Source organism: Phaseolus vulgaris, chromosome 8 (genome assembly GCF_051622355.1).
Source record: "Phaseolus vulgaris cultivar YP4 chromosome 8, ASM5162235v1, whole genome shotgun sequence".
NCBI classification, from domain to species: Eukaryota; Viridiplantae; Streptophyta; class Magnoliopsida; order Fabales; family Fabaceae; genus Phaseolus; species Phaseolus vulgaris.
Genome location: NC_143505.1, coordinates 58,084,912 through 58,105,354, shown reverse-complemented (window position 1 = coordinate 58,105,354; position 20,443 = coordinate 58,084,912). Strand labels below are relative to the sequence as shown.

Below are 20,443 nucleotides of genomic sequence, written 5' to 3'. Positions count from 1 at the left end.
TTTATTAATCATGTATTGACCTTAATGCATTTTAAACATGTCAATAGTTCAGAATCGGATACCAACACATATAAGTCTTGTCCGATTCCGATCAATACAATTATATATTTATATAAATTACATATGTATCTTATTTTAATTGTATGTTTATTTTATTTTATATAGTTAATTCACCTTTTTTATGTACGTAGTAATGTATATCTATAAGAATAATTTATATGTATTTTAAATATTTTAATAAAATTGAAACTACAGATGTTATATCACTTTTTCAATAAGATTAGACCATTGCTACAGTCATTTGATTTTGGAGAAAAAACATATCACGTGGCGTCGAAATAGATAAATAAAATTCTTCTAACTTTATTAACAGTATTACGTTACCCCCATTTTAATATTATCGCTTTTAGATTCAAATAAAATTTGGATTTTTTTTTGTTTTTTCTTATATTATATTAATTAATTATTTCTTGAAAGTTTCAGAAATAAATATGTTAAAACAATATGTATATATAAGTTAAATATTCAGTCAATATTTTGTAATTCTTTTAGATTGTAATGACTAAAATTGCAGAAAAAAATGGTTACTGTTCTTACAACAGGGACTAAGAACACTCGAAAAAGGTTAACAAGACTAATCCTTCAATCTTGGACTGAATACTATCTTGAGCTGGGTACTTAATTTATTTCCTTGATAGGAACTCTTGGCTTCTCCTCTCGGCTAGTGCTCTCGGCTGGTGCTCTCGGCTTCTCCTCACAACAGGTGGGGTACCTGCAAGTCGCTCTGATGCCAAAGTCATAAAAGGTTTAATATTTATCAGATAAAATCACTCTTACCTCTTTCTATCTCTGAACTCCTATTTATAGAGTTTCTTTAATGGGCTTTCCCCTTTACTCTTGGGCTTTCTTTTTGCACCTTTTTTATTATTTGCACACCCCTCTTGCAAGTTTTTATCTAATTGGGCTTTTACAACATTTATATTTTTGTTTTATTCATTTATCTTCATCACTTTCGGTCAAAACCTCTCGGTTTTAACCTAACATCTTAGTTGTTATATTATGTAGTTCTCTGCATGAACCTCTCGGTTTTAGCCTACCAGTACAGTTACAAATTAAAAATTGAAAATATTTTTAATTGTTAAATAGATATAAGATATTTAAAATACAGTAAAACTATAATTAAAACATACTATATGATACTATATATATAAACTACCACATATTCAATTATTATCCCGAAATATTAAAATAAATATTGTAAATAATAAAATAATGAAAACAAATGATATAACATAAAAAATATAAATAATAATAAATTTATTTGTAAATACCCTATTAAGTAAAAAATTAGACATAGTTTTTTATCTTATGAAAAAAATAAATTCATATTTTCTTGGCATATAAATAAACTAAATAATACCTTATATATAGAAAAGAATAAAAGGAAAACATAATTAATGTTTTAAGAAAATATGAATAGTTATAAAAAGATGAAAGCTAACATTTAAAAATAATTATTTTAATAGAGTCTAAAAATTTATACTCAAAATAAGTTTGTTTCCTAAATATTAGTAATAAGAGGTCACACAATATTTTAAACTCTTAAAAAAACAAAAATAAAATAAAATGGAGTATAGTCATAAATAAATAAATTTTTTCTTCACACATAAATAAAAAAATAAAAATATATGAGTGAATGATTTTATTTTATTTTAATCCTAAAAACACTTAAAAAAAATAACTTATCCAAGTTCATAACTAATTTTAATATTGAAATTATACTGTTATTATTATTATTTTTTATCGAAAACGTTATTTTTTCCTTATTGATATTTGAAAATTAATTGTATTAATTATTTTATCTCATTCAAAATAAATTTGTAAATAAACGACATTAGGTATATATAAATAATAAAAACATTTTCGGGTCATACCCACCTCAAATTCGGGTGTGGCTGTACTGCTATAAACTCCGACTCCGTCCCTCACTTACTATATATACTCTTCCATTCTCTGCAACTTTTTTATTTTTGCAACAAATTTGCAAATGAAACTTCAAATACCAACATCACTGTGAAACCCTCCCTCCAATTTTTCACGCGAATTTAAACGTTAAAAATCATGATTCCTTCTGGCGTTTCCGACGCAAATTCAATATACTCTCCTCTCCATTCCCTCGAGCACCTTCCCTTGTCACAGCGCCGGAAATTGCTGCATTCCCAAACGCTTCAAAACCACACTCGAACATCGCTCGCTTGCGAGCCCTCTCTGCAATTCGACGCCGTTGTAAAAAAGGAGGAAGGGAATTTCGATTCTCTGGTAAATTACTATTCCTATTACTATTATTTTATAAGCTGGCAGTGTTCCTTCCGCTGTTAATATAGTTTCGCTGATGCGAGTGTGAGCAATTCGTTACCTAAGGTCTATTAAATGGCCTACTTTGGTCTAAGAATCGGATATCTGGTGATGTTAGGTTGCCGACCGGAGTTTTGAGTTGTTTTGTTTCTTCAGTCGCAGAAATTTTGTACTGTCTAGAGCTTTTTTGTTTTCTATGTACCGTGCCGAATGATTCAGTGCACTGAGTTCATTATGATTTGGAGTGATTTCTGTTTATCATCTTCGAGTCATGGAAACAAACAAGGGAAGATGCCCTGTTTATATGCTTTACTGGTGGTGCATTGAATTGAAGGTAAACCTATGTTTTAGGACCACTAGGATTGACCTGGAGACCGGGGTTTGTAAAAGAGCTAACAGCCATCTACTGTTAATAACCTCTGATACCATAAGAGAGTTAAGAAAAATGAAAATAAACATTCATATTTTTCATCGATGATGATAGCCTATGAGGAGTAAAATTTTGTAACCTGATCGCTGGTAATGATGACTCTACAAGTGTCATCATCCTTAGATAAACTAAATAATACCCTAATTTTCTAAGCCTGTCCAATATAGTCTTTTAATCATTTAGGTTTAGAGTATTTTTGCTACTGCATTCCAGTAAAACCTTGTACTCAAGGTTCTGAGGCAAAACCAAACCACGGAAGGAGATGGGTATGGGAGCACATGATCAATGACAATAATCTAATGGCTGTTGGGGCTTCAGAAAAAAAGGGAAGGGTGGCATCGGGTTCATGCAAATGTGGGAAGCAAACACACTTGATTTGGTGATATTAGGCAAATCATCCAATTATGGTTGAAGCTGCAGGGTGTGTGTGAATTTGTGAGGGTAGCTGAAATGGTATCAGGTTTTATCATAATTATATAATTTAATCACGTGCTGCTGATGACCCCTACAAGTCTCATCATCCTAGCTTATGGAAATTAAAATAAAGTAACACAAAAAGATAAGAAGAAAAATAATTCCTTAATATTTCTGAGCCCATCCAATGTAGTCGTTTGGTTATTTCACTTTCAAGGTAATTTGGTGTCTCCCAAGCCCCCATCCCAGCAATTTGGTTAGTTTGCACTATGTTTTGGATTTTTAATTTTTCTCTTTGCACTGTTTGAGATAGAGTTAATGTTTGTGAATTCGTGTATGTATGTGAGTGTTTTTGGCTAAGTGGCTCATAGGTTTTTTCAGCTGCCATTGCGATAAGCACCCGGGAACCCTCCCTTAAAAGTTAGTTTTTAAGGGAGAGAGAACCAAACACATAATACTCCCCCAAACATACCATACTAAATGTAGGATTTAAACAGTCCTTAATAACCAGGTCTATCATAGGAATGCCCTTGAGAGTCGACATCTTGGCAACTCATACTCTATGAAATTTCATTCATTTTTTTTGTTGGATAGACCTTTCCAAGACACTAAAAACTAGTTCTGATACCAATTGATAAACACCAAACACTTAAGGACCCCTCCCTTAAACGCGGCCTAAGGGTAACCACCAAACACTTAAATACATCACAGAACATCCATACTATTTGATTTGGGACTTGGATACCTTATAATATTGTTAAACATCTTGAGAGATTAGACACATTGCATTAGATGTAGTTTGTTTTTTCTCATGTGTCTCACTAGCCTGTTATGAAAAAAAATATGGAGGATGACTCTCTTTCTCTCTAACAATTTTATTCTTTAAACAACAGAATGATATCCTGGCTGCCATAGTGGGGCTCCCTCACAAATTGCCTCTAGCATTTGTCAAAAATCCGCTGTGCCATTCGACCTGGTGGCCATGGGGCTGCTACTTAATGTCAATATATCCTAGTGGATTATTTTTGGTTGCTATATGCCTAGCTATTGTTTTATGACACGGTTCTTTTCAACAAAAATTCTGAATATTTTTAAAATTTTTATAAATGAATTTCCTTTATGCATTTGTTTCTTGATATTTGACCATAAATATAGGAGGGTACTACCACCACTGGTGTCACGTTCATGGAATTTTATACACGTTTAGCATCCTTTAGAAGTCAAAAGTGCTGTAAAAGTATAGTAGAGTATAGTTTTATAATAAACTAAGAGATGAATCACTTGATCATACACTTGTTCTTGTTTATTTTTATAAATTTTACATGAAAGATCTACTTATAATTATAATTAATTGATTTGTTCAATCAAAATTATTTTCTATAAAAAGTTCTGTAGTGGTGACAGCTGTTTAGAAGTGGCAGTTTTGCGTCATTTGCATTGGTTGCAAGTGGTAGGACTCAATTGTGATTATGCCCTGATTTGCTACAGGTAACGTGTCCCATGTTTGAAATTGAGCACAGCAGAGTAGAGAAAACCAGTGCTAATGTTTCCATTTTAGCTCGATGTTCGACACTTTCTGCCTTTGGTGGTTGTGCCACTATAAAGGCTGAAGACTATCAAACTCCTTCGAGTTCTGTTGACAAGGGTCGAGAAGCATCTATTCAATTAGATTCTCCTACCCCAAAGGTGAAAAAGGAGATTCCTGAAGGCATTGTTGATGATCCAGACCGTATTGTATTGAAAGAGCGACTAAGGATGCTGCTAGCTGGGTACTTTATGTTACTTTTTAATATTTTCTCTTTGGTTGGGCTATTAAATATACATTTTGTCTCATTGCCTTCTTTAACTTTGTTTTTGAACCTGCTAAAACAACAATGAAGAAGCAAACTATTAGATTATTAATGAAAATAAGGCAGCAAATGGACCTTTTGATATCTTATGAAATTTACATAGTATTATTAATTAATTGAGTAGTTTGGACGAGTATTGAAGTCTTGATATTCTAGGAGATCCTTCTATTTTTTATTTTTTGCTCAGAACAAATTGTAATTAATTTTTGATGTACATGGTCCTAACTATGCTGAGTATGGTTCACTCAAGCAAATTCATAAGAATTCTCAAAGTCCTTTCAATCTCTTCAAGTTGTTATCAAAGCCATTTTACTTATTTTGAGTGTATAGGTTTCAGCTCTTTGAGCCAACAAAATCCTAGAAATCCTTTGACAATAATTCTAGAATAGGCCCATCAACAAATGGTCTCATCAAACTACTCTTTGTGGAAGTACTACTTGTAATTCCATAGCTCATCTCTCTCATTCTATGTTGTTTGGATCTTGGATTTTGTATTCTGGTGCTTTCATTTGCATTATTGGTAATTCTTCTCTCTTCTTAATTTTGTCATCCACCAAATCTCCTCCTTTCTTCACCCTTCTTTCTATTAGTACATTCGTATTTTATGTAGTGACAATGCAAATGATTGTTTTTTATCCTGTTCATTCCTTTCAGGTTTTTGCATGGTATGATTCGTCAATTTAATTGTCCTCATTCCCCACAAGTTATTGTAGATAGAAAACATTATGACCTGCCTCAAAATTTGATTGAATAGATTCAAAGTTCTTGAGGAGATCATGGGCATAAAAACCACAAAAATGATCAAGCTTTTGCAACATCTTTTTCATGGTCATCATTGATCAACGTAAACTTGAGCTAATCAATAGATTTTGCCTTGATTAGAAAGGAGACATACCATGATCTAGTGTAGCCAATCTTTGAACGATTCATATAGCTGTTCTATATCACTTCTGATTTGTCATAGATATACCAAGCTTTATATTCCAAAAGTCATAGCAAGTCTTATATAAATTGAAGTGCACCATTAACTTAAGGTCAATGGATTTCCATAATAAATTAAGGAGTTAATAGTCTTCCTGTTTCCATTCTTCCTTCTTACTAGTGGTGGTATGTCCACCTTTTTAGTGAGATGCTCAGAGAGAGGTCTTGATGGAGAAATCAGACCTCAATAGTGTGGTTTAAATAATTTCCATTCAAGCTTTTGGTGGTGGTGGGTATGACCCTGAAAAAGTGAAGGCTAAGAATCAATTCATTCTAACTTTTACAATCAGCCTTAAAATCCAAACAGACAAGAACACAGCAACAGAAATCCTACAAAAGAACCAAACAGTAACAGACTACCAGTACTCTAAAAGTGAGTTAGTGCAAGAAATACAAAATCAAATTGAGAAAATCTGGTCATACAAAGGTGGAAGTGGTTCAGAAGACTTTTGAGACCATGATAGTAGCACTACCAGTGGCAAAGAGTGAGTTGACCGTGAAGGCAGCTTGTGAATTACAAATGCCTGATGGCAACGGAAGAAAATCCAACAATTGCAAGCACATTAATGGGATGTTGGTTGGTGGTGACATCCTTCTAAACAGACCCAACAACCAAAGTCGTCAAAGATTGTGTACAAGACAGATAAGCCTTAACAGTGGCTAAGCCTAACCAGTAAGGATATCAAACTTGTGCTGGGCAGGATTAGGACATGAGAGCTTTGATGCTAACTTGAGATTGAAACTGTTGAATACTAAATATTATTGACTGATTTGCAAAACTAGTATTTTGTATGTAGATGTATCTCTAAAAATATAAAGACTAATCTGCAACAAGCACTAGTCCCTATAATTATGTTGGTCTAGCTTGCTGGAAAGGACTTGAATTACTTGTAACCAGATGGCACCTATTGTCTTTTCAGAAAAAAAAATGAAAAAAGGGGCTTAAAATGTGTTTATGCAAATTAGGTTTTGCTCTTTTGACCTGGTATGTTTTTTTGTTTTGTTTTTTGGCATGTATGTTTGAAAAGTTCAATAGCACAACCCCTCTCCTTTCAGTTTTTTCCATTTTGATTTCAGTTGCTTTTAACAAATAATTTTTTTGGTTTGTGTTAGGATACACAGAGAGGAGTTAGTTAGAATTAGAATAGTCATGAGTTAGTTACTTGATTTGCTAGTTAGATATAAATAAGAAAGAAGGAGAGGGGGAGCGGGAGTGTGTAATTTTTTTGTAGATTGAGCTTTAGTTCTTTGTGAAGGGGAAGCCCTTGAAGGAGAGAGTGCTCTCCTATTTCTTGTTTTTTTTTTAATTCTATTCAATAAAAACCTTTCTTTTCTTCTCTTTATAATTCTTGGTTCATAACAAATTGGTCTGACCTGTCGGATAAAAAAAACAGAAAGGGAGGAAGAAAGGATGGAACAGAGGACGGCTACATTGGAGAAGTTGACCAGCGAACAAGGAAGGTGGATTGCGGAAATGAGAGCAGACATTACTGGGTTGAAGGAAATCATGCTGGACCTGAAAGAAATAAAAGAAATGTTGCGGGACATCAAGAAAGGGGGCAAGATGTCAGAGGGAGGAGAGAAATCTGTTAGAGCGGACATAACCTTCTTGAAGGAAAGCCTACTGGACTTGAAAGAAATTAAAGAATTGCTGCGAAACAAAAAGAAGAGTGATGTCGGAGGGAGGAGAGAAATCTGTTAATGATGAAGAGAAGAAGACCCGAGATGTGGAAGAAGGTTCAGCAATGAAGAACCACACGAAAAAACCAAAAATGAAGTGAGATTTCCAAGAGAAACAGAAATGACGAGGGTAGAAGGGGATGCATCAATAAAGAGAATGAACACTATGTACTATAATGATTTTTTTCTTGATGGCCCAATTATAGAGCTAACGAGTAAGAAAGTTCGATTTACTTAATATGTATAAGAAATCATTGTTGGATCCAGATTTGATAATGAAGGTGGCTAGAATATCAATGACATCAAAATCTTGGAATTTCAACTTGCTCGGTGCAAAGACTTTTATACAAAAACCCCTCTCATTCCCACCACCACCTAAGCCTCCAGACATGAATTTGCATGCAGTAGCCAATGGGTTCCCTCCCTATGATAGACAATATCACGATACTTTCAGGAAGTGTAGATAAAGATCATGGTGTTGAAGATGAGCCACAAAATCAAGGTTCCATTGTTCCAACCTTGAGGACAAGGTTGTTTTTTGGAAGAGTGTATTGTTAGGATACACAAAGAGGAGGAGTTAGTTAGAATTAGAATAGTCATGAGTTAGTTACTTGATTTGCTAGTTAGATATAAATAAGAAAGAAGGAGAGGGGAGGGGGAGTGTGTAATTTCTTTTGTAGATTGAGCTTTAGCTCTTTGTGAAGGAGAAGCCCTTGAAGGAGAGAGTGCTCTCCTATTTCTTGTTTTTTTCATTCTATTCAATAAAAACCTTTCTTTTCTTCTCTTTATAATTCTTGGATCCTAACTGTTTGATCCAAACATTTTATGACCAAAGAACCAATCTTATTGCAATTGAAGTATGAAATGTCATATTTTTCCATTGTGAAGAGCCAAAGTGAAAACCTTTTGTTCGAAGGAACCTAGATAGAGTTTGTTTCTTTAAACATGGTTCAAATAATATATCTTTTTATTTCAGGAAGCTTCCAGGATTGTCAAATACAACTTTAGAGGTAATTTAATATTCTTTTTATTTACTTCAATCACATATTTAGTTGAAAGACTAGAAGAGTTAATCATAACTCACTTTTGGTTCTGTTAGCTTCTTCCCCCTTTTAGTAGACTAATATATTTATTGAAATATAGCTAGCTCATCACTCCTTTTTGGTGATTTAGCTTCAACTCTTGATAACTATAAGTAAATTGTTATGTCGTAGTGTATACATCAATTGCTTGGATGTTAATAAGGATTACAATGCCTTTGAACTTTGAGAAATAAAACTTTTCTATACCTTTTTGTCCTTGATTTTTCACAATGCATATCTTTTCTTTCTTTTTTCTGGCTTTGAAAAATGAATTCTTGGTATAAAAATAATATTTTCATTTCAGGAACAATTATCCACATTAACAATATTTGAATAATGGTTGCTACTTGTTAGAATAAGTTATCTTAAATAAAATTTATTGAAAAGTTGTTATGTGCTTTATGCTGTACCTAGTTCCTAAATATGTCTTTTCTTATCCTCTTCTCATCCCTCTCATACATTGTATTTGATACTTAAGATCTTAAGAGAGGGAAATTCACTCTCTCAAATTCATTCTTTATTCTTTTGTATTTTTCTCAAGATGGTATTAGAGCGGGTTGGTCCCGCTTTGCCTATCCATATCCGACAAAGAAATTGCCATCCGGTCACTGTCCGTAGCCTTCTGTTGCCAGAGTTTTGTCTTCTGATGCTTGGTAATATCTCTTTGTTCTCTTCTCTCAACTTTTCTAAAACACCTTATTTCATAACCCTAGCCAACAAATCTAAAGTAGCTTCCTAAAGAATTGGTCGAGTTTCCCTTTCTTCTTTTTTAAACTTCAAATTTGTTCTTTTTTGTTTCTGCTTGTACCTTCAGTCTCATTTTTTAAGTTAATTAACTAAATCACTGATTCCAGAGGCTTGTACTACCTTGGTACTACCTCTAGGAGTGCTACCCAATCCTGGTAGTCACAGATTCAAATTTTGAAAAAGGAGTCGTCATGTGCCATCACTGTCTCGACCAACCTAGGTGTGTGTCTCAAGCACGGCCTTTTAGTGACTGGAATCCTTCTGTACCTCCTTGATTTAACTTGTCGGAGTTTTTTGAGCCCATTTTTGTCCTCTATTCTTCGTTTTGTTACCATTTGGTGGGTCATCTAGAGTTGATCACAATTTCTCTCTCTTGAAACCCTAGGGTTGCCCTTTATTCTTTCTCTGTCACATTACAAGACTGTCCGTGCCTCTACCTTGTCTCAACATGTCTTTAGGGACTATTTCCTCTTTTTCTGAGACTCTTTCTACAACTTCTGAGACATTAAATGGGAAAAACTACCTATCTTGGTTTGCCCGTGTTGAACATTGGTTTCTTGGACTAGGTTTCCATGATCATTTAGTAGAAGATGGGAGTACAATACTAGTAGATCAAATTCAATAGTCGAATAAAATTGTTTTTTCAGCTTTGTGCTCTACCTTGGCAATCAATATAGCCCACTATTGTGAGCACTCTTAGGTCATTCAAAACTTGTAATTCCTTTTAGAAAAATGCCCAAAATATTTTTGCAAACAATATCCAACACGTATACGATTTTGCTAATCGATTGACATCTATGAAGCAATCTAATAATGACATGATGTCTTTTATTGTTGAAGCTCAATCAACAGTTTAGGAATTGAAGATGTTCATGTAGGTTGATTCATTAGATGAGATAAGAAAGATGTTGGATAAGTTTTATTTAGTTATGATCCTTCGCACAATGAATCCAGATTTTGATCATGTTAGAGATGAAATTTGAACTAGTCAAGAAGTTCCTTCTATGGAAAATTTAATAACACAAATCCTTTGTATTCCAACTCTTAAGAGTAGAATGGGCCCTCAATGCACATATTGTAAAAGAATGGGCCACACTCAAGAGAACTGTTATTCTTTACATGACTTTCTTGACATGACAACCAATATTTCTAAATATGAAGTTTTTGAATAAGTTCTCTAATGAAGAATATCAATAATATTTGAATGAAATCCAATAGCCTAGCACAATCATCTACAACTCCCAGTTTGTCAACAACTTGCATTTTGCAATCTCTGGAGAGTCAAAATCCATGGATAATTGACTCAGATGCATTTGATCATATTTTTGGTAAAATCTCTTTGTTCTCTTCTCTCAACTTTTCTAAAACACCTTATTTCATAACCCTAGCCAACAAATCTAAAGTAGCTTCCTAAAGAATTGGTCGAGTTTCCCTTTCTTCTTTTTTAAACTTCAAATTTGTTCTTTTTTGTTTCTGCTTGTACCTTCAGTCTCATTTTTTAAGTTAATTAACTAAATCACTGATTCTGGAGGCTTGTACTACCTTGGTACTAGCTCATGTATATCTTGTGTTGCTTTCTCCTCTCCTAAATTGCTATATGAACGCTTTGGTCATCCTCATTTGTCAAAATTAAAGATGGTTCTTGAACTTAATAGTTTCCAAACTTTGGAAAATGAATCATGTCATTTAGGAAAGTTGTTAGGTCTTCTTTTCCTTGACATTTTGAATCTAGATGTAAATCTGCTTTTCTATTATCCATTCTGACATTTGGGGGCCAAACCGTGTGTCATCTTTTGGTTTTGGATATTTTGTTACTTTTATTGCTATACTTGGATTTGTGTAATGAAAAGTTGTTACAAACTTTTGTCTATTTTTATGTCTTTCCTTAATGAAATTAGAAATCAATTTGGAAAAGTAATCAAAATATTACGAAGCAATAATGCCAAAGAATATTTTTCCTCTGATTTATTTAAACTCTTAAGCTCACACGACATTTTGCAACACCTCAACAAAATGGTAGAGTAGAAAAGAAAAATAAACATTTGGTTGAAACTACTCGTACCTTATTAGTTGGTACAAATATGCCTATTCATTACTGGGGTGATGCTAGCAAAAATATATGTTTTCTCTGTCTCCTTCATTTGACAATAAGGTTCCCTATTCTATTCTATTTCCATAGGAACTTCTCTTTCATATTTTTCACGTGTTTCTGGCTGTGTATGTTTTCTCCATGATGTCTCCAAGTTTAGATAAATTCTCAGCTAGAGCCATCAAATGTCTCTTTTTGGGCTATTCTTGACCTCAAAAAGATATCGATGTTACTCTTCTAAAACCAAGAAGTACTATATGCCTGCCATTGCCAATATCATTTTTTTTGAACCAACTCCCTTCCCTAAGTTGTCTTAAATAAAATTTATTGAAAAAATGCTGTATGCTTTGTGCTGCACCTAGTTCCCTAGATATGACTTTTCCTATTCCCCCTTTTCCCTCTCACACATTGTATCTGATGATATCTCCAAAGTTATTATAAATATGAGATCTTAAGAGAGGGAAATTCACTCTCTCAAATTCATTCTTTATTCTTTTGTATCTTTCTCAAGTCTATTAATTAATGAGGAGTCACTTTTCGAGCATCTGCACAATTTATTACTCACTAACCAGCACTTTAATTCAATTGTACTTTAGGAAAAATGAACTGCTACTTTGTGATACAAACGATTAGGGTGGATATTGAAGAAATTCCACTTTTTATTTGTTAAAATTACAGTTAGTTTGGGGAGTATGCCTGGAATCTTAAGATCAAATAGTTCAAATCACAATTTTGGTACTGACAACATTCATTAGCAATGATGACTTTTTCCTTTTGTTTGTATTAGTTTCTAACTAGTCTGTGATTTACAAACACTAGAGATGTTAAATAGTATTATGTATTGCGTTCATATCATATACTCATTTTCTTTTCAAATTTAAATTGGCATGCCTACACTTTCCTTTCCATGTTACCACCAATTGGATGTTGTTTAAGTGCTTTGTTCAAATACACTTAGAATAGTCTCATGTTGACTTCTGAGAAGTGAATTCAATCTATTTTATCTTGGATCTCTTTCTTAAAATTGCAACTTATTTATGTTACAGTGTAGTAATAGAGGCTTGTTGGAAACCATCATAGAACAGACTGTTAAAAACGGAAATGAAGAGATTAATTCTGCCAATGGGAAAGCAGCAGTGGTTAGAGACCAGTGTAACGACATCCTAGATGGAAGTAATATTTCGCTGCCATTTGGAGCCACATGTATACCATCTTTATTAACTGATAATGCCTCATCTAAATCAAAAGGATCAGTAATTTCAGCTGGCCTTCAAGAAGATGGGCCTATATTAAAATCCAGAGGAATAGTCAAGCAATTTGATGCACATGTGGAACATAATATCATAAACAATGATGGCCCATTTAGTTCAACCTCTCCAACCTTCGTCAAAGTTAAGGATGAACCTTGGGATTGCAGTGAAAACCTCAATGTTAACAAGGATAATTTGGGTAGGATTTCTATCGAACTCCCAAATGTAAAACAGGAAAGGGAAGTCCATAATGAATATCATGAAGATCAAGTGGACCATATGAAGTTAACAGATCGACTTAATTTTCTCAAGTATGGAACAGATTCTAGTTTAAATATTTCTACAAGCTACTCATATTTGAAGAAAAGTGGGCCTTTTTCCTCTTTATCGAGCCCTACTTTTTCAAAATCCACCGAACCTTCAAGCATCAAGTGTAGGCGCAAAAGAAAAAAAACGGCCACGTACTGTCTAATTCTTGCATTAAATTGTCCTCTATAAAAATTATGCCAACTTTACTTCCACAACCATATTGTATATTATAATAATTGTTCCAACTGTTATTTTTTTTTGGCAGTGATTCAGTTCAAGAAGCACTTGAGGAGGATGTTCCTGGACTCCTGCAGGTGCTATATTTAGTTTGTGTACAGTCACTGAAACTGTAATTTATATCAATCTTCTTGAAAATGTCATTTGGCAGGTATTGCTTGACAAAGGTGTGTTAGTTGATGAAATTAAGCTTTATGGAGAGGAAGAAAATGATGAAGCTCTGGATGAATCATTTGGTGAAGATAGCTTTTCAGAACTTGAGGCTGTGATGGCCAAGGTGAAGAACATGCTATAATTATATTGTCTTCCTTAATGGTTTGCCTTTAATTTCATTTCAGGGCCAAACTAACTCAAGTTATCAGTAAGTTATAATGTTTAATTGTTTTCCTTTTCATTTCGTTTCATAATTATCGATAAATAGATGTTTTTGTCATACATGGACATGGATGGCATGTGCATAATACAATTTATTAAATTGAAAAAAAAACTAATGTTGAGTCAAAAGAGAGAATCAATGTTTTAAAAGGAAGCACAAATGGTTGTATCTATAATAAATGGTTCAAATATCTAATTATGGTGATACTCCCTTCTGTAATGGAATAAAAGCTGAAGAAATAGAAATAAGAAAAATTGTAAAACTTCTGTTAGGAATATTTGAAAAAGCCTTACATGGACATGGTTCTCAAAATCACAAGTCAACTTGTAATTTCGTACAAGTTTACATTCCCACACCCCAAACTTAACTTGCTCATAGAATTGTTTCTGAGTAGGGGTTGCTCAAACTTGTGTAAAATCGGGAGTTTAGGGTTGATTCATCGAGTTTGGTTGGACATTAGAAAAAAGCCAAAAATGACACTGGATATGTTTATTTTTGGGTCGTGATTTATGCTGAACATACCTAGGGCACAATTTTGTGGTTATCTGAGATCTCTCTCGTGAGCTTCTGTCCGTTTTGGGTGTTGACTTCCAGCTTCAGTTGTGTTCTCCTGTTGCACGAACAGATTTTTGTTGTTTTTTTTCTCAGCTGTTTTAGGTCTTGCATTCTCTTGTTCTCTGTATTGGCATGGACAGCTTGAGACCTTCTACTCCTCTTCTGCATTTTCTTGTTTGTTTCATAGATTGGGGCGGTGCTGCTAGCTTTTTCTTTTCCAAATGCGTAGATTTTATGATGATTTATGATAAGATCTTCTGTTGAAATGTGTTTGACAGGATATAAGGATTAAATGAGATCAGATTTGGCTAATACTAATTCCAAAAACTATTTGTTTATAGAAAATGGATAAAGCTGAATCCTCAGTATTTATAATATTACACTCAGTATTTATAATATTTATAATATTTCCTAATTTACTGGGAGACAGGTTTTCTCTCAACGGCACACTTTTTTAAAATTCCCTATTACACGCGCCTCAAAGGCTTCAAGAGCAACTTATTGCCTAGCTTGTTTATTCTCACTTGTGGAGCAGGTAACTAGTTTCTTACAAGCTTACAGTGTGCAATATTGGTTTTATGCCGATTAATTCTTAGTTTATGTATGTAATGTTTATTTTTTCTGCTACAGACACGATATTTAAAATTTCGAAAGTGGCCATTTGAATGGGGTTGGTGCCGAGACTTACAATCTTTTATTTTTGTTTTTGAGAGACATAACAGGTGTTTGATTTTCATTAAAGTTCATTTTTTGGTTCTTTTCTTTTATTCTCATTACATTCCGTGAAGTTGGAGTTGAATTTCATTGCAGGATAGTGCTGGAGCGCCCTGAATATGGTTATGCAACATACTTTTTTGAGCTGGTAGAATCCTTACCAGTCCAATGGCAGGTCAAGCGGTTGGTGATTGCCATGAAATTGACTACCTGTAGCAGAATTTCTATTATTGAGAATAAAGAATTGGTGGTAGTGACTTCATGCATATTTTAAACACTGTTGGATGAATTACTTGATGGATTTAGGATCTGTTTGCACGAGTTTTTTTCATAAGCTATTAAGAGAGAAAAAATGAAATTAATTCCTCCATAAACTAAAATTAGTTTATGTGCACAAGTTGAAAATAAATTTAGAGAAATTATGAGAACTTTTAAAAATTAGCTTATACGGAAGTTAAGGAAGCTATAATTTCAAATTTTTTCTTAGAATAAGCTTATGGAAAATCTTATCCAAACAGACCTTTTGTGTTTTGCTACCCATATATAAAAGTTCCCTGTTAAGCTTGTACTCGTAAGATTTATCAGTAATCCCTAATTACGATTTTTTTTTTTTTGCATCTCTTCGTTAGCTGGAAGCATGCTTTGATTTTGTTTTTCGTTATATTTGGTGGTTGGCTTTAAAGTTGATGTAGATCAAAGTGATAGAAAATATAGTGTTGATTGTGGAAGAGAAGCTATTAATCACTATTTTGTTTTTGTATAATATCTGTATCATGAAAGAAATTTGTCAGCCAACCTATCATTCCATAAAAAGTTCTTAAAGCAAAGCATGTATGATTAATAACCACCTATTATCTGATTGTATACTATCTTTTTCTGTCAATTTTTCACTTTTTCCCTTTTATGTGAATTCTTAGAATCGAGGCAATAAGTTGCCTTATAACTGCTATCTGTCCCACACCAAGCTGAAATTTGCTGTACTCAATTCATTGTCTTTGGCACAGGTTGGAGAAGATTTGAGTGAAGGTGAAGCCAAGGTACTAATGGAATTTGGTTGGACGCCAAGAACTGGCCTGGGAACTATGCTTAACTACTGTGACAGAGTTGTGCATGACAGGAAAAATGAGGACTTAACTTCAGAATGGCGATCTAAAATAGGGAAGTTACTGGCGGATGGTTACAATGGCGGAACCATAGTGAAGCCTGATGTCCCAATAAAAGATTCTCGAAGCCCTCTCATTGACACAAGCTGCAGCAGTCCCATGTCTGATTAGAGGTTAGCTTGTGCAGGAAAGTGTTTCCATATGTATGTATTATACCTTGTATATGTTTATTCATAACCGGTCTTTAAGATGGAGTAAAATATTTTTTTTACACTAGCAAGTGTTGTGTACACTGAATGGGTATTTTTATTTATATGTGAAGTATGAAAATATTAATAATGATTGAGAAAAATATCAGTTTAATCGATTGAAAGTTATTTTAATGACGATTAAATTTTAAAATTTAGTTATTCGATATAACATTGTTTTATTAGGAACGTACATATACTTTATTATGTACAATTTTAATTGAATAAATTTTGAACATTGATTGAACTAATAGTATTGAAAGTGTTTGATAATATACAATTTGTTATTGAAAGGGTAATGACAAAGTAAATTTACTTTATATATATATAAACAATTTGTCCTTAAAAGATGCATTTTAAGATTGCACGTTACTAAGGAGTTTATCTCCACTAGCATTTTTATTACACTAAAATATGCATAATTTCATTATTTTTATTAATAACTAATTAAAAATAAAAACATTATAATTTAAAAAGTATATAAATATATTTTGTAAACATAGTATTAAAAATGTTATTTTTCAAAAGAGGATAAATGAAAGTTACTTAATTTTTTTATTTTATTAAATAAATAAATAAATTATTTTTATTTATTAAAGGGTAAAATTGTCCAATTAAATTGTTTTTAAAAGAGAATAAAAAATTTATTCAATTGTCAAAGTCGAGCAGAGTCATTCTTGACCAAATTCGAGCTTAGTTGGTCTAGGCAAAAGTCAAGTAGAGTCGACCCAGGTCAAAGTCGAGCCGAGTAAACCTTGGTCCAAGTTGAGTTGAGTGGGCCTGATCCCAAGTTGAGTCGACACCCATACAAGGTTGAGTTGACATTGGGTCCATGTCATTCCAAGTCGATTCGACCCATTTCGAGTCGAGTTGGTTCGAGTCCATGTCGAGCTAAGTATGTTTGGATCCAAGTTGAGTCGCAACTGGGTCTAGGTCATGTCGAGTCGGCTCGAGCCCATGTCAGGCCGAGTGGGTCCAACCCCATGTCGAACCAGGCCCAAGTAGAGCCGATTCAGTATAGGCCTACGTCGAGTTCAGTTAATCTGGATCCATGTTGAGTCGAGTTGGCTTGGACCCATATTGAGTCGAGTCGACTCGAACCCATGTCGAGTTGAGCCTTACTGGTACTAGGTCAAGTCTAGTCTGCATGAGTCCAAGTCGACATGAATCGGTCTGGGTCCAGGTTGACCAAATTTGGTCTGAGTCCAAGTCTAGCTTATTCGGTCTGGATCTAGGTCTAGTTGAGTAAGCCCGGATATAGATCTAGTCGTGTCAGTCTAGGTACAGGTTGAGTTGGCTTAGACTCAGGTCATTTTTCCAAATGAGTTTTTTTTTTAAAAAAAATCAGTTTCATTTTGAAGGGCGTGGTAAGTGATGCCTACAGTCTCCATGCTTGTTTTTTTTATATGCAGCACTAATTATAAATTTGCAGTTACTAGAAAAATAGATTGTTTTAAATTTTGATAAAATTATCAACATTTTAACGCTCTTGTTATATGTTTTGAGTAAAAAAATGTTTTGAACATACAAAACGAAATGTGTATTTTGAAATACATTTTAAAGAATATTTTTGTCATTTCAACCCCTCATGGGTGTAGGATTAAAACATAGGGGTGGAGAATGTATCAATCCAAAGCCCAAAATTGATTTACTATCTACGGCCCCCAAAATTACTATTTTAAACCCCGAAAATTAAAACAATTACTTTCTCTAATGACATAATCTAAAGTAACCTACATATATGTTTTAGTACTTTTTAGTGATAAAGTATAAAATGAATTAATTATAAACTTTGAATAACTTCACATGTTATTAGATAAATATAAGTAGTTACAAAAATTTATGACGATACTTTTTAAACTATGGTGGGTTTGGTATAAGAGTTACTTTTTAACTAAACTACTTTTCAAGGAATAAAGTTTTTAGAAATCCAAATTTAAAGAAATTTTATAAACTATTATTCATATTATAAACTTTCTTAAAAGTAAAATAGTTGTAGTGAACTGTCATGAGATAAATTAATAAATTTACAGTGCAATATTAAAAATAGTTATTCCCAGTTACAAGATGTCTACTTTTAAATTTAATTAAAATACACTAATAATATAATAATAAATGTCATATATATGGTTACATCATTAATTTCTGTGAAAATTATTAATTTTTTTTAATCAGTTAACATTTCGAATTTTTATATTAAAATATACCAAAATTATTAATTTTTCCATTTTAGTTTTTAAGTATGTTATATTTGGATGGAAGAAAAAGAAAGAGGTGGAAAGAAAACATAAATAAAGAACTATTTTAATTTTCTTTGATTGGAAATAAAGTGAACAAAAAATATTTTTAAAATATAAATTATTTATTGTTCAACTTTTTCTTCTATTTTTCTAGTTCAAATCAGCCATAGGTTATGAGCCAAAATTCAAAAAAGAAAAGGACCCCACTTCATCTTAGGAACAAGAATGAACAAAGAAACCGAAAAGTTTGTACCATTTTGGTTAGAGTTTTTTAATCATTATTATTGATCCACTTTAGTAGGTACTTTTTCACTGGTTCATTAAGCTATTGAAAACATGATTTTTTTAAAGGGAAATCCACCTAAATTTTAGATCATTTACTCATTTTTATTGTTTATGATAAATTTGTAAATTATTTTTATGCTTTTTAGTTTTTTTAATACATAATACTTTTTAGTTTACATAATCATATCTAATGATGATTATTGTAATGTGGACCATCGGTGCTTCCTGAAAAACACTTTACATATTTCTTAAAAAGACACATTAGGAGGAAAAAAAATCATTACCTTCTAAAATAATAATTGTTTTCAAAAAGAGAATGTGTATTTTATTATATTGATCACTATGTTGTAAATATCAAACCATTTTATTTTTTATCCTTTTAAATATTTTTATCTTTTAAAAGAACGAAAATAATTAAAATAAAATAATTTGTTAACATATTTTTTTTTCTATTTTAAGTTATTAAAGTTTGTTTGACCAAACTTTTTTCAACTAGGTTTTAATATTTTTCTTATATTATACACTATGTATTTTATTTTCTAATACATAAGTAAATAAAAAAAAAATTTCTATTATGATTACGTACACTCCATTAAAGTACTACTCCATTAAAGTACTACTCCATTAAAGTACTACTCCATTAAAGTACTACATCTGACAAAAAATATTTATTTTTATTAATGATAATATTTTAAAAACTTAAAAGGAAATGATCAGTTTATAATATATGAATTAAATTATTTTTAGTTATTCTTAGTTTTATGTTATTCGTAATTTTATATAAATATACTTTTTCAAGTTAATTATTGACTTGTAAAGATATAGTTCTTTGTGTGAAATTTTGAAATTAAATAATAATAATAATAATATTAAAAAAGATAATCAAATATATATTTTTAAAAACATTTAAAATTATATTACATTAATATTATTATAAACCAACTAAAAATTACATAATTATATTGGTTCAAATTTTACAAATTGACCAATTGAGATAAAAAAACTGATTGTACAAAGATATTTAAATGACATCATAAAAAAAATAGTATAAATAGTTTCTTATCAATCAAAATTTCATATCTCTTTACAATATAAAAAAAAAGGTTTGAAACATACTTTTTTTTATAAATATATATTTTATATTTAATTAAATTTTGTGAAAAATCACACAAATTTATGAATTTCACGTCTTATAAATTTCACTCGTAATTTTGTCATTTATATAAATTCTAACTAATAATAAAGATATATTAAAAAAATCTTACTAACCCGGTTTCTAGAATAGTTAATAATTTTGTAGATGTGGCTAAAAAACCTTTAGAATATACTACATAGATTAATACTTAATGTACAATTTCTCTTCTAAATTGTAAAAAGAATAATGCCATCCTAATTTCTACATTAATTCTTCCTAATTGAAGTAATAAAAACTTAATTTGGCATTAGTATTAATGTTATAAAAAAATTTCTTTATGGTTTTACCTTCTAGTCTTTTCAT

The 20,443-nt window shown here is 32.0% G+C and overlaps 1 protein-coding gene and 1 pseudogene across 4 annotated transcripts; both read left to right on the top strand.

Annotated features, from left to right (window-relative positions):
* The first annotated feature begins 1,991 nt into the window (after positions 1 to 1,991).
* On the top strand, positions 1,992 to 16,524 carry LOC137827300 (uncharacterized). 4 transcript variants are annotated; one of them, XM_068633589.2, is made up of 10 exons: positions 1,992 to 2,319; positions 4,688 to 4,968; positions 8,687 to 8,720; positions 12,675 to 13,339; positions 13,453 to 13,501; positions 13,576 to 13,701; positions 14,786 to 14,890; positions 14,986 to 15,077; positions 15,166 to 15,319; positions 16,074 to 16,524. In XM_068633589.2, the coding sequence occupies exons 1-10, from the start codon at positions 2,122 to 2,124 to the stop codon at positions 16,341 to 16,343; spliced, it is 1,974 nt and encodes a 657-aa protein (XP_068489690.2). In that variant the 5' UTR covers positions 1,992 to 2,121; the 3' UTR covers positions 16,344 to 16,524. The 4 variants fall into 4 exon arrangements, 3 of the variants coding, with proteins under 3 accessions (XP_068489690.2, XP_068489692.2, XP_090149930.1); XR_011083704.2 differs by having other exon boundaries at positions 2,020 to 2,319; positions 14,986 to 15,025; XM_068633591.2 differs by having other exon boundaries at positions 2,021 to 2,319; positions 4,093 to 4,968.
* On the top strand, positions 10,212 to 11,080 carry LOC150025685 (uncharacterized; annotated as a pseudogene).
* Positions 16,525 to 20,443: the final 3,919 nt, after the last annotated feature.